Source organism: Leucoraja erinacea, chromosome 24 (assembly GCF_028641065.1).
Source record: "Leucoraja erinacea ecotype New England chromosome 24, Leri_hhj_1, whole genome shotgun sequence".
Classification (NCBI taxonomy): Eukaryota; Metazoa; Chordata; class Chondrichthyes; order Rajiformes; family Rajidae; genus Leucoraja; species Leucoraja erinaceus.
The window spans coordinates 29,800,100-29,815,768 of NC_073400.1; the positions used below are offsets into that span (position 1 = coordinate 29,800,100).

Below are 15,669 nucleotides of genomic sequence, written 5' to 3' on the forward strand. Positions count from 1 at the left end.
TAAGCGGACATTTTAAGTTGTTCACCCTCGCCAGTCAATTGCTTTTCAGTGTTTACATGGTGATACAGAAACCCAGTTCAAACATCCACAGGTCAGTGATATCCATGCATGGCCTCTTTCATAGCGTGTGGCGTGCACAGCCTAAAGTTCTAGGACAACTTGTTCTATTTGATCTTATTTGATTGCATTCGTCGAATCAGGGTGGACCAAGTGAAGGTTGCAATCTCCCACCCCCATGCATAGCCAGCGTACAAGTCAAAAGTGTTTTCTTGCCATATGTACCGAAACGGAATAATGAGATTCTTACTGCATCTCCATCCAAGACCGCAGGAAATTGCAGAGAATTGTGGCCCAGACCATCACACAAATCACCTTCCTGTCCATCGACTCCATCTACACCTCACGCTGACTCGGCAAGGCCGCCAGCATAATTGAGGATGAGTCTCACACTCCCACATCTCCCCTCTCCCGTCAGGCAAGGGGTACACAAGTGTGAAAACGCACACCTCCAGATTCAGGAGCAGTTTCTTTCCAGCTGTTATCAGGCAACTGAACCATCCTATCACCAACTGGAGAGCGGTCCTGACCTTCCATCTACCTCATTGGAGACCCTCGGACTATCTTTAACTGGACTTTATCTTGCAGTGAATATTATGCCCTTTATGGTCCCATCCACCGGGAGGCGCTATCAGCAATGGCAGCCTCGCCAACAGTCTGTCTGTCTTTTCGTCTTTTTTTGTTATTTTTTAGTGCGTTTTAAAAGTATGCGTTAACGTTCTCTGTTTTGTTTTATGTGGGGGGTGAGGGGTCGGGGGTCGGGGGAAACCTTTTTCAAACTCTTACCTTGCCGGAGATGCGACTGTTTTCCATGTCGTATCTCCGGTCGCTCTGCGGCCTAACATCATGGAGCTGGCGGCCTTGCTCGAGACTGACTTTGAGCCCCACCGCGGGGCCGTGAACTTACCATCGGAGCCTGTGATCCCTTGCCTGGGATCGATGCTCCAACCGCGGCCTGCTGATTTCAACATCGAGGAGCTCGCAGTCTCGGGTAGAGGCTGATGTCGGGAAGCTCCAAGTCGCAGTTTTGACCAGCCCCGACCCGGGGTCCGATCGCCCGGCACATGGGAGCCGAGATCCCCCCGATCCGGGAGCTCGATCGCCTCGACGCGGAGGGCTCAACCGCCGACTGCGGGGGCCAGGTACGCCACGACAACGGAAGGTTCGAGTTCCCCGACCGTGGGAGAACAAAGAAGGGAAGAAGATTGAACTTCCGTGGCTTTCCATCAGAGTGAGGAATGTTGGGGAGTTGCTGTGGTGGATGTTCATGTTAAAATGTATTTTGGGCGTCTTGAGTGTCTACGAGGATCCTACAGTGCTTCTACGCAGCGGCGGTGGAAAGCATCTTGTCCGGGAACATTACCATCTGGTTCGGGAATTGCTCTGCCAAGGACAAGAAGGCTCTGCAGAGAGTAGTGCGTTCGGCCGAACGCACTATGGGAACTTCACTCACCCCCCTGCAGGAACTATACAACAGGAGGTGCAACTCCAGAGCAAACAAAATCATGAGAGACCTCTTCCACCCCTGCAACGGACTGTTCCAGCCGCTACGGTCAGGCAAACGCCTCCGTTGCCATGCAGTGAGAACGGAGAGGTTGAGAAGGAGTTTCTTCCTAGAGGCAATTCGGACTGTAAACGCCTTTCTCACCAGGGACTAACTCTACAGAACGTTTTTCCTTCTATTATTTATTATGTAAAATAATATGTGTGTTATGATTGTGTTTATAATTTGTTTGGTTGTTTTGTTGTTCCGCGAGCATTGCCACTTTCATTTCACAGCACATCTCGTATGTGTATGTGACAAATAAACTTGACTTGACTTGACTTGGTGCTCGTTATTGGTATGTCTGTATGGCAAATCAAATTCATTGTGCGTTGCAAAACATACTTGGCTAATAAAGTACTGTTATGATTCTGCTGCATCCGCACGCTGTGGACGGCTCGATTGTAATCGTGTACAGTCCTTCTGCTGACTGGATCATATGTAACCAAAAAGCTTTTCACTGCATGTCGTAACACGTGACAATAAACCAAACATCCATGCATAGCCGATGCACATGATAAATAATCTCTCCTCAATCTCTTGGAATCAAGGGTCACCACAGAATTGCCGGGGCAATCCAAAACTAACCCCACCACTCCATCAACTGCCCGAATATCTTCTGTTGCACAAACACATTATTTCTCCACACAGGTTGCAGGAGAGGCTCTCTTGTCTAGTTAGATTTCTTTCACGCCAGTCTGATGCCAAGAAGCTGCCATGTGAAACACCACTCTACACCAGATAACTGCACTTGCAGCATCATTTATTTGGGCCCCATATCCGAGGAAGGATGTGCTGGCTCTGGAGAGGGACCAGAGGTGGTTTACAATAATAATTCCAGGAATGAGTGGGTTAGCAATACGATAAACGTTTGAGGCCTCTACTCGCTGGAGTTTAGAAGGTTGAGGGGGGACCTCATTGAAACTTACAGAATAATGAAAGGCATAAATAGAGTGGATGTGGAGAGGATGTTTCCACTGGTGGGAGAGTCTAGGACCAGAGGTCACAGCCTCAGAATTAAAGGGCGCTCTTTTAGAAAGGAGGCGAGGAGGAACATCTTTAGTCTGAGGGTAGTTAATCTATGGAACTCATTGCCACATAGGGCTGTGGAGGCCAAGTCAGTGGATATTTTTAAGGCAGAGATTGACAAATTCTTGATTAGAACGGGTGTCAAGGGTTATGGGGAGAAGGCAGGAAAATGGGGTTAGGAGGCAGAGATCAGCCCTGATTGAATGGCGGAGGTGATGGACCGAATGGCCTAATTCTACTCCTATAATGTGAACTTGTAAACGCAGTCTCAATTTTATCTATAACTGTCATCATAAACCACCTAGATTAACTTGTCCCTTCAGTTCTCAGTGTTCCCATTCTACCCGTGGCCTTTTATCCTGTGGCAGGCAAACTCTTTCTCAAGAATACTCTGTAATGCTTTATTGAACTCTACAGAGGTAATCAATAGGACAACTGGGGCCAAAGTGAGTCTGCAAAATTCTCTGGCACCATTTGATACCTGCAGTATTTTCTGCTTATTCCCTTTCATTTTAGTAGTAAGCTAAAAGAAAGCTTGCATTTGTGTATGGTATTATCATCCATCAAAAATTAAAAAAAAACGGCTGAATCAAAGTTTCTTTTTTGGGTGGGTGAATCACGCTGCTTGGGATGGTGGTGGAGGCAGATACGATAGTGGCGTTTAAGATGCTTTAAGATGGGCACATGGATATGCTGGTTCAGCATATTGTCATGTGTATCAAGGTACAATGGAAACCTTTCTTTTGCAAGCTTTCTAACCAACTTCGATAACAGTAAACATAAATAAACTAAGCCATATTGAATTATAATTGGTAGGGTGAAGGGAAATATAGTGGAGAATATCGTCTCAGCATTGTAGTGCAACCAATGGCCCCATAGCAGAAGTGTCCACGTCGCGGGGGGGGGGGGGGGCTGGAAACTGGAAATATCCCGACCTAATTCTGCCACCACCATCATCTATTGCGACAAGTGATGGCTCGCACTGATTGTCAGCGGAAGCTTGTGACCCTTCCAGGACAGACGATGACAGCGAGGTCAACATTTGTAACAAGAGGGGCACGGAAAGAAGAAGTGCAACCAATGGAAGGATGTGGATCACGTGCAGGCAGCAAGATCAGTGTAACTTGGAATAAGGAATAGGCCCATCAAGTCGACTCCGCCATCCAATCGTGGCTGATCTATCTCTCCCTCCGAACCCCATTCCCCTGCCTTCTCCCCAGATCCTCTGACACCCGCATTAATCAAGAATCATGTCCGGCATAGACATTGTGGGCAGAAGGGCCAGTTCCTGGACTGCATTGTTCTATGCTCGAATTGAAATCAGATAAACATTATAACCAAAGATTCATTCCCACTTGAGGAACAAGGTAAATAAACGCATTGTGCCTTCCACAGATGTGCTCTTGTGAAGTGTCTTAGCCTTAACGTGGCCGAGATGTTACAATGCAGACAGGGTGAAAGTTACAAACCTCGGCTAGAAGCACGACCCGCTTCCCGTCTGGCCAGATCACATGATCGACTTGAGACCTCACGCGTTCCCAGGTTAGTTCAGGAGTACGCAGGCTGGCCTGTGAGGGAATATATAGTTACAAACATTTGAAAATATAGACCATGAACACTAATCACTACACTGGGGGGGGGGGGGGGGGGGGAGTGATGCAGCTGGTAGTGCTGCTGCCTCGCAGCGCCACAGACCAGGGTTCAATCCTAACCTTGGGCACTCTTAATGAGCAGTTTGCACGTTGGCCTTGTGTAGGACCAGCTCTTATGTAAGAACGATCTACTTAAATCCCAGTTTGCTGCACTCTCTCAGAAAACACACATATTTTCTACCCCCCCCCCCCCCCCCCCACCACACACACACTCACACACACACTCTATTTCTCCTTGTACTTCAGCAATAAACACTTCCTTACCACATCAATCTCTGTGTTGGAATGACCCATATTGCAGACAATGCACCCGTTTTTCATTCGGTCAAGTTGTTCTCTGGTTACAACATTCTTGTTACCTAAATGTAGAACAGCATCATGTATACAAAACGCCACACACAATGCAATTAAACTTTTGCCCCGTGCAAAGATCAAGCTTTCAAGGGTGGCACAGTGGCCCAATGGTAGACCCTATGGTAGACAGTAGACAGTGGCCTAATGGCACAGTGGCCCAATTGCAGGCTCGAAGGGCCGAATGGCCTACTCCTGCACCTAATTTCTATGTTTCCTAATTTCTAGAGTTGCTGCCTTACAGCGCGGGGATCCGGGTTCGATCCTGATCTCAGGTGCTGTCTGTGTGGTGTGTGCATGTTCTCCCCGTGACCGCGGGTGCCCCGGTTTCCTCCACACTCCAAAGATATTCAGGTTGTTAGGTTAATTGGCTTCTGTAAATTGCTCCTATTGTGTGGGATGTAAAGCTGGGATGACATAGAACTAATGTACAGGGTGATCATTGGTCGGCAAGGACTCGGTGGGCCGAAGGGCCTGTTTCCACAATTTATTTCTAAACTAAATTATAGAGTCATTTGTGACTGACAGGATTGTGGTGGAAATCATAGTAGTAAATCTGCCGTATACAGTGTGGATGGTAGGTCAGTGTGACCACGTGTCATTAAGTATCATAAATAAGGAGAATGTACACAGTCTTTATCCCAGGATTGAGAAATCTAGAACTTCAGAGAGCTGCTGCCTCACTGTGCCAGAGACCCGGGTTCGATCCTGAACTCGGGTGCTCACTGCGTGGAGTTCGGACGTTTTCCCTTGCTCCGGTTTTCTCCCACATCCCAAAGACATGCAGGTGCATTGTTTAATAGGCTTCTGTAAATTGTCCCTAGTGTGTAGGGAGTGGAAGCGAAATTGAATTAATATCGAACTAGTGTGAACAGATGATCGATAGTTGGCATGGACTTAGGGACCTGTTTCAATGCTGTCTTTCAATCAAGTGGGGTGGAAGATTGCAACCTTCACGTGGTCCGCCCTGTTCCGACGAATGCAATGAACCTGGCGTGCACAATCAAACCAGATCAAATAGAACAAGTTGTCCTACCAAAAAAAAACCCAGAATATCATAAAGGACATTTCCCACCCCGGACACTCCCTGTTTGAACTGTTGCCGTCAGGCAGACGGTACAGATCTAGAAGGACAAGGACGAACAGACTAAAAAACAGTTTTTACCCCACTGCTATAAAAGCACTAAATGTAGCCGCCAAGGAACGCAGGGGCGATACAGACTAAGGGACTGTGGTAACTGTGAAATCGACAGAAGGATGGAGGGTTGGGTGTGTATGCGTGCTTTGTTCGTGATATTTATTTAGTTGTTTATCTTTATTATTTTACCGTGTATGTATCGTTAGCTTTTAGAAATGTTTGAATGCTGCACTGACTGGCTGACATTTTAAATTTCGTTGTACATGGTCCATGTTACAATGACAATAAAGAAACTATTCTATTCTACAACTTTAGGCTGTGCACGCCATACACAAGAAGAGGAAGTAAACTAGTGAGCATAGGTTTAGGGTGAGGGGAAGAGATTTATAGGCACCCGAGGGGCAACGTCTTCATAGAGATGGTGCTACATACATGGAACACGCTGCCTGAGGAAGTGATTGAGGCAACACAACAACAACACCATTTAAAAGACATTTAAAAGGGATGTAGGTCTAATGCAGGCAATTTAGGACTAGCTTACATGGGACCTTGGCCAGCATGGATAAGTTGGGCCAAAGGATCTGTTTCTATGCTGCGTAACTATGATATTTCTGAATGGTAAATGGATTCAATGTTTTGGTTTTCGCAGCACAACAGAACACTTCATAATAATGGGAAAAATCAAAATTATTCCGTGAATTTTTAAATTCTCATTTGACCTTTGAGGATTAAGAGATGTTTTTCGCTGGAAATGTTTCAATGGACTGACACAAAAACAATTTTATTTTAACCATCAAATAAACGCCTGTAAACATGGTGTTTAGTAAAAAAAAAATCTAATATCTGAAACACCAGATACTTCAAATCTTTCAATTATTCAGCATGCCTCATCCATCCCATAACTCATTCTGAATGCAGCAATGGCATGCATTGACCAGACTGTTAATTACAAGTGAATATCACCAGTACCTGTACAGGTAATGATCAAATCTCCTTGCCGTATGACTTCATTCAGTTTCATCACTCGAAATCCATCCATACTAAACAACAAGAAAAGAGATTTTTATGATGAAAATCTTGGTCTCAGAGCTCTTTGCCGTTCATGCAAGGATCAGCTACCGATTCAACAAATCTTGCTGAAGATATTCATTACACTAACTTGCAAAGTGAGAAACTCTAAATCTTTCCCATGTTAACCTATGATCTACTGCATAGTAAATGTGACACGGGGCACAGTGAGAAGAAGCACTGCCTCTCAGCGCCAGGGACTCGTGTTTAAACCCGACCTTTGGTGATGTCTGTGTGGAGTTTGCATGTTCTCCTTGCAACTACCTGGGTTTGTTCTGGTTTCCTAGAAACATAGAAAATAGGTGCAGGAGTAGGCCATTCGGCCCTTCGAGCCAGCACCACCATTCAATGTGATCATGGCTGATCATCCACAATCAGTATCCCGTTCCTGCCTTTTCCTCATATCCCTTGATTCCACTAGCCCTAAGAGCTATACCTAACTCTCTTTTGAATGCATCCGGTGAATCAGCCTCCACTGCCGTCTGAGACAGAGAATTCCACAAATTCACAACTCTCTGGATGAAAAAATTCTGCATCTGTCTTGTCCAATCTGTTAATAATTTTATATGCTTCTATAAAATCCCCTCTTATCCTTCTAAATTCCAGTGAATATAAGCCCAGCCATTCCATTCTTTCATCATACGACTGTCCCACCATCCTGGGAATAACCTCGTGAACCTACGCTGCACTCCCTCAATAGCAAGAATGTCCTTTCCTCCCATATCCCAAAGATGTGTGGATTGGGAGATTAGAATGCCCCGAGTTTGTAGGATGACAGATAGAATCTGGGGGGAGCTGAGGGGATTCCAATCATTCTACTTAACTTTACATAAATTCAAGAGATTGTCAGTGTAATTTTTCTTAACTAAAGTAAATCGTGCATGTAGTAAAACACATCAAATTGTTTTGTCAAACAAAGCATGGTGGTGCAGCAGTAGAGTTGCTGCCTCACAGCGCCAGAGACCCAGACATGGGTGCTGTCTGTACGGAGTTTGTACGTTCTCCCCGTGACCGACATAGGTTTTCTCCGGGTGTTTTAACTTCCTCCCAAACTCCAAAAACAGAGGTTTGTACATTTATTGGCTTAGGTAAAATTGCAAATTGTCCCTAGTGCGTGTAGGATAGTGTTAGCGTGCAGGGATCGCTGGTCGGCGCAGACTCGGTTAGCTGAAGGGCCTGTTTCCGCACTGCATTTCTCAACTAAAACTAAACTAACACACATTGCGTCCTTCTGTCGAAAAAATTGCAAAATGCTGAAGAATTGTGGAGGGGAAAATAAACTTAAAAACTAAAATGACAGAATTTTACAAGATGAAACAATTGCAGTCGCAGATTAATGACAATTAAAAAAATCACGTTTTATCTTAAGGACTCTACAAACCAAGCCCTCCACCTCCCCAAGCTAAGATATGAGACATGGGACCATGCAACTAGAGTGAAAAGTTCTCTTACCAAGCTTGCAGAGCACAAATCGGATCAATCTCTGTCACGTACACAACAGCACCAAGAGCCTTCAAAGCAGCACAGCAACCTTTGCCCACCTACAAACACATATAAAACATTACATTATCTTCTGTCTCTTTTACTTCGATGGTGAATGAATTTTCAAACGAGTGATTTACTACCAAATGAGTTCAAAATCGTTTATAGCCTTTGAGGAGAATGTAAAGAATAAAAAGTTTGAAGTGAGACAGAAAATGTTGGAATAATGCAATTGACCAGCTCACGTCTATATTGCCTCAGTCAATGAAAGATGTGCCATTACACCAACCCCTTTTTGCCATCTTCCTCACTACAATACATCAGCTTCAACTTCAATAAGCTCTGTGCTGGAGTGGAATTGATCTACAGATCACGGTGGCACAGCGGTAGAGTTGCTGCCTTACAGCGCTCGAGACCCGGGTTTGATCCTGCCCACCGGTGCTGTCTGTATGGAGTCTCCCTGTACATTCTCCCTGTGACCGCGTGGGTTTTCTCCGGGTGCTCTGGTTTCCTCCCACATGCCAAAGGCCTGCAAGTTTGTAGGTTAATTGGCTTCTGTAAATTGTCCCCAGTGTGTAGGATAGAACTAGTGTACGTGTGATTGCTGGTTGGTGCAAACTCAGTGGGCTGAAGGGCTGGTTTCCACGCTGTATCTCTAAACTAAGCCTGTTGAACAGTTAAAATATTTGCTACCTCAACTCCAAAATCAGAGTAGCATCAACTTTGCTTGCGAATGTATGCACTCTTAGATAAGCTCTGAGAAATCATTGATGCCTTTACCATAACAAGGAAGATGGAACCTACACTACGCATTCAGAGGAAAAAGACCCATTAATAATTGAGTCCATCACACTTAGCCGCATGTCAACCCCAGCACCCAGCAGTTGAGGCACAAGTTGAAACACTGGGAAGCATGGATGAGGGACAAGAGAACAGCATAGCACAGGAACAAGTCCCTTGGGCAACAATGTCTGTGGTGAACACAATGCCAACTTAAACTATTCTCCTCAGCCTGCAAGAAACATGCAGATCCAACTACTCCAGATTCACCCACCACATTAAGTTCCACTAGTGGCACTGTCTATGGATCCCGAGTAGGGCTTTCTATCCACTTCAGAAGCTTGGTTTGGATGACAAACCAAGTTATCCTCAACGGTAACAAATTACACCAGGAACCTACACACAGGAGATTCACTACAAGTGGTCTATCCGGAAAGGATGCGATGGCTGTAACGGGCCCATTGTGGCCTGCTGCTGCTGGGACTGTAAAATAACACCTCGTGCATACAGACAGTGGACAAAAAATGCTGGAGAAACTCAGCGGGTGAGGCAGGATATAGACAGAGTGGGCTACTCAGTACATTTTGTCCGAACTAGGGGATTGGGATCATATGCTGATCGTCTTGCTGAGCTGTATGTAAAAATATGTATTTCACTGCACCTTAGTACACAGGGTAATAAAGAAACCATTCAACCTTCTTCTAAATGTAAAACCAGTTAAGCAAGATTCTGTCTACTTTGTCAATGCTCTCTGTGTAAGCAGTATTTCATGCCTGGAGGCTTGAGCAGTTAATCACACATAATGACAAATGACTGTGACTATCGTGTTAATCATTGTAACCCACCTGGAAAATAGATAAGCGGGCTTTAGACGAGTACTCTGCAGATGATTAGGGTACATTAATGGAAAATGGCACTCCCACGATAAATACCACAGGCATTGTTAAAGCCTCCTCAACCGCAAGGATGTCAAAGAGTGAGGGGGATTGGCAGAGTGCAGATCAAAACCTTCAAGCACCCTTCCAGCAAAACTGTTAATTAGATTATTTCATCATTATGCTGCAAAAACACAGAGAAACGACACCCTTGTAATGTACAAATTCATTTTGCAGCGTCTCTATGACAACTGCTCACTTTTACTGCCAGACGAGCAATGATTCACAGTACTTTGTTGAGAAGCCACTTCACTTCTTCATTTACCACAGCAGCGACAGAAACTCAATCAAACTCTCACACAGTAATACGCTTTCAGAACTCTGCCTATGAGTCAGACTTCCGATGTGGGGGTGAGGTGTGTGGGGTGTAGGAGAGCCATCAAGTTACGAAATTCAAACCGAGACCCAAGATGCTGGAGTAACTCAGCAGGTCATGCGCCAGTTCTGGAGACCAAGGGGATATGGGGAGAAGGCAGGAACGGGGTAATGATTGGGGATGATCAGCCATGATCACATTGAATGGCGGTGCTGGCTCGAAGGGCCGAATGGCCTATTCTTTTGCCTTCCATCACACGGAGGAGGACCTGGTGGACTCGCTGTGGAGGATGTTAAATCTGTGTTTATTGTGTGTTTTGTTACTTTATTCTATGTTATGACTGCAAGACACGAAATTTCGTTCCGACCGAAAAGTCTAAATGACAATAAAGGATACTTTACTTTACTTACTTTATTGTCTATTGTCACGTTTCAGTTTGGGACCAATCTTCAGTCTGAAACTTCACCTATCCGTGTTCTCCACAGAGAGGCTACCTGACCCGCTGAGTTACTCCAGCACTTTGTATCACAATTCACAACTCTTTTAACCCACACATTCTGTCTATACATCTCTGGCCTTTGTCCAGCCATATGCCTAACACCTCACCTGTATCAACCTATTACCTGCCAAGTATTATCCTGTCCCCTCCTCTCTTCCAGCTTTCTTTCTCTCAACCCTACAGTTAGGCTGAAAGCACATCCCTGACCCAAAATGCCACCTGCCCGTGTTCTCCAGAGAATCTGCCTGACCCACTGAGTTACTCCAGCACCTTCTGTCTTTTTGTTTTGTAAACCACCATCTGCAGTTTCTGGTTTCTCCATGAAATTCAAGCTTTGTTGCTTTGTGGAGTGAACGATGACTGACAATATTCAAAGTTTAGGTCACGAATTGTATTGTAAACTCAAGGGGAAAATGGTTCTAGTCGAGGATTGTTGACGGGACATTACCTCTCCGTATCCACACACTACAATCTGCTTCCCACCAAACATGACATCCGTTGTTCTCTTTAGCCTAGGAAAAGGAAAGGATAAAGATTCACTGCTTACAGGTTTTACAAGAGCAAGTCACCAAAATAAGTTCATAAGTGATCGGAGCAGAATTAGGCCATTCGGCCCATCAAGTGTACTCAGCCATTCAATCACGGCTCATCTATCTTTCCCGCTTAGCCTCATTCTCCAGCCTTCTTCCCATAACACCGGACACCCCTGAAATAATAAGATTCTGTTTAATTCTTACGCTCTGAAACAGAAAGTGGTAACTATCCGGAGAAGGATTGGCTGATACAGCAGAACTTGTTAAAATCCAAACCAGCTGGAGTTTGAAATGTTTGTAGAGTCAGCAATCAACAGCAAGTCATGGACTGATACAGTACCGAGCCATAAGCCCTTTGGCTCAACATGGCCACGCTGACGAATATGTCCCATCTATACTAGTCCCATCTACCTCCAAACCTATGCTATCCATGTAGACAATAGGCAATAGGTGCACGAGCAGGCCATTCGGCCCTTCAAGCCAGCACCGCCATTCAATGTGATCATGGCTGATCATCCACAATCAGTACCCCGTTCCTGCCTTCCACCCATATCCCCTGACTCTGCTATCTTCAAGAGCCCTATCCAGCTCCCTCTTGAAAGTATCCAGAGAACTGGCCTCCACCGCCCTCTGAGGCAGAGAATTCCACACTCCCAACTCTCTGTGTGAAAAAGTGTTTCCACATCTCCGTTCTAAATGTCTAAATGTTTATTCGACATTGTGTGTATGGGTGGGTTCCAACTGCAATTTCTAACGGCTAAATTAGGTTTACATGGTTAGAGAACCAAGTCGTGCAGAATCATGAGAGAGAGTCTCTGCATCCTTACCCATCTAGGATGGACTCCCTGCAGCAGTAGAGATTATCAAACTTTTGTTTGGTGACCGAGTCATTCACATTCATGGCTGGGACACAGAGCTTGCCTGCTTTAGACAACTGATACAATCTGAAAGTAAAGAATAAGAAAGATCTTTAATGTTAGACCATATTACTAACTTGTAATGAATGTTTAAGAGTATAATTACAACATTCCTGAACAGGCACCAAAATCAACAGTGGTACACAACTTATATAGGGGTGGGAGATTGCAACCTTCACGTGGTCCACCCTGTTTTCGACTAATGCAATCGACCCGATGTGCACAAACAAATAGATCAAATAGAACAAATTGACCTACAACTTTAGGCTGTGCACGCCATACGCAAGAAGAACACCTATATACTTGCAATATCCCGACTCCTCCCTGTTGCTTTCTGGTACTCCAGAATGGACTTTAGAGGTACGGTGCGGAAACAGGCCCTTCAGCCCACCGAGTCCACTCCGACCAGTGATCACCCATACTATACCTACACACTAGGGACAATTTTACTACTTATCCAAGTCAATTAGCTTGCAAACCTCTACGTCTTTGTAGTGTGGGAGGAAACCGGAGCACCTGGGGAAAACCCACGTGGTCACAGGGACAACGTACGAACGCCATACTTACAGCACCCGTAGTCAGGATCAAACCTGGGTCTCTGGCACTGTAAGGCAGCAACACTACCCCTGCACCACTGTGCCTTCAGTATCATAGAATGGTTACAGCTCAGGGAGCCATTCAGCCCATCAAGTCAATAACCTGGTCAGTACAAGATCAAACCAACCAACATCATCTGTTGATGTTTCAGATTTCCAGCACAGCATTTTAATTTTGGGATGCTTCTCAACAGTACCTTGTCATTCCATTTAGGGCGGTTTTTTAAAAACTGTCACGGAATTCTGTGCAGTGGCAGCAGTGATCTTGGGATCTTTTCCCATACTTTTATCAAACTCTAAAACAGAAAGAGGTAGCTATCCTGAGGAGGACTGGCTGATGTTGCAAAACACATCAGCTAGAGTATAGAGTGTTTTCAGAGTCATACAGTCAATAGCAAGTCATAGAATACTACAGCACGGAAACAGGCCCTTCGGCTCAACTTTCAGCTCAACAATCCTTTATCCCCCTTGTTATTTTACTGAAGGTTTTCACCGCTAATCCTGTTCTTCAACCAAAAGCTTTTATCTCAATAGTCCCACCTGTGAACACCTGTTACACTTTCCTCCACAATGCCTCTGATCTTTTTGAACACATTAGGATATTTCTTATAGACCCAGTGAGTCAAATCACCACCGTCGTCCAGAATCTACAAGGAAGCAAAAGCAGAATAAAAGCGGTCATTAATCTGATAAAGGGACAAAAAGTTGAACTTTTGCGCGGAGAAACGGAAATTGAGCGCATCGTACACAGGGAAATAAACCAATAATCGACAGATTCATGTTTTATTACATCCACCGCAGTTTAATAAATACATCTTATGCAATAATTCTGTGGGAGGCTCTCCATTGTTAGACAGATGCCGTCATGCAATGTAGTTAGCGGGCTCTATACGAATTAGCATTGCACAATAGCAGACCATCCTTCTAATAAAGTTACGCAATCTAGTTAAGGACAAAAATATACATCAATTTGACATGGTAATGGAAACTATGAGGTTTACTCCTTACTCCATATGGTCATAATAGAACGTTTCAGCCAGGAAGCGAGCGGGCAAGATCATCTCTGACCCCTCTCACCTCGGCCACAAACTCTTTGAATCACTTTCCTCTGGAAGGCGACTCCGGACTTTCAAAGCTGCCACAGCCAGACATAAAAACAGTTTTTATCCATGAGTAGTTGCTCTACTCAACAGCCAAAAATCTGTAGCCTCCCTTTGATCTGGTATTTTGTTGGTTCACATGCTTGATCAATGGTGTTTTATCATTAATGTCTTATTATTATTAATGTTTAGTGTTTTCTGAGTCATTCGTAACCGTCACTATATGTCATGTTGTTACTTGTGGGCGGAGCACCAAGGCAAATGCCTTGTATGTGAATACTTGGCCGATAAACTTACTTATTTATTTTATTTATTTTTATTTTATTTTAAAGGACAGGAACGGGTCCTTCGGCCCACTATGTTTGTGCCGAACATGATGCCAAGTTAAACTGATTTCATAATCCATATCCCCCTATTTGCTGCACTTCTGTGTGCCTACCTAAAAGGCTCTTAAACACCACTATTATATCTGCCTCCACCGCCACCACCCCTGGCAATGCGATCAGGGCCCCTCATCACTCTGTGTAAAGTTACTTGTCCCGCATATCTCCATTAAACCCCCCCCCCCCCCCCTCTCTCACTTTATAGCCATGCCCTCTACTGTTGGATATTTCCACCCTGATTATCGACCCAACCTATGCCTCTCATAATTATATATACTGCTCTCAAGTCTCCCCTCAACCTCAGACATTCCAGAGAAAACAATACAAGTCCATCCAACCTCTCTTTGCAGCCGACACCCTCTAATCCAGGTAATATTCTGGTAGACTTCCTCTGCACCCTCCACATCCTTCCTGTTAGGGGGCGATCAGAACTGCATGCAATACTCCAAGTGACGTTATTGAATAATAGAGAAGGAAACTGAAGGGGTGAATGGCCTGCATTTGTACAGTGATCTTTACTCCACATCGCTGCAGGAGCAGGTCTTTATGCCCGCTAGGTTTGTGCCAAACATGATGCCATTCAACTGATTTCACCTGCCTATACATGATCTATACCTTGCACTTCCATGTACCTATCTAGCCTTTCTAAAAGCCTCTTAAACACCACTATAGTATCTCCCACCAACCTTAGTGTAAAAGACGAGGCCAGATTTTTTTTTTCTCTTCGTCCAGAATTATTATTCTCGATCAGCTCGTAATAAAATAAACTTACATAACCTGACATTACTAGACTTTGGGCATCATTGGAGTTTGTTTATTGAACGCAATTATCTCAATTAAGGTGAAGCAACAAAGCGGAAAAGGGGAAATTAAATTTTCCATGCGTTGTTATTGAAGGTGAACATTAACAGAATTCTATTTCGATCCCATAAACTGGCGTTATCTTAAAGGTCACTCTTAACTTTATTTAGCCTCCCTCCCATTCACAATTTTAGAAATCTTAATGGTTATACGAGCTAGAATAAGTTATTGTGTAACATTGTTCTCATGATGGGAGCCTTGCACAACTCGGGGCACAGTTCCATAGCAAGCGTTCGATTAATAAAAATCCTATCTTTTGAATACATAACTCCCCAGCAGAAAGCAATTTTGGTTTTATTTATGATAGCACAATTCAAAAGTGTCATAATTTTATTTGTTTTAATTTAGAGCACATCAATTTCAGCAATTAGAATTCATTCTAAGGACATGGGATTAAAATAAGAGGAGAAATAATTAACAGGAACTTAA

At 44.4% G+C, this 15,669-nt stretch overlaps 1 protein-coding gene across 1 annotated transcript in view; it reads right to left on the bottom strand.

Moving 5' to 3' along the window:
- Positions 1-15,669, bottom strand: part of LOC129708895 (S-adenosylhomocysteine hydrolase-like protein 1) — a 63,818-nt gene that overhangs the window by 7,308 nt on the left and 40,841 nt on the right. The window contains 7 exon segments of the mRNA XM_055654945.1: positions 4,099-4,197; positions 4,546-4,640; positions 6,740-6,810; positions 8,291-8,379; positions 11,299-11,362; positions 12,211-12,327; positions 13,437-13,543. Of these exon segments, the coding sequence (XP_055510920.1) occupies positions 4,099-4,197; positions 4,546-4,640; positions 6,740-6,810; positions 8,291-8,379; positions 11,299-11,362; positions 12,211-12,327; positions 13,437-13,543 (642 nt within the window).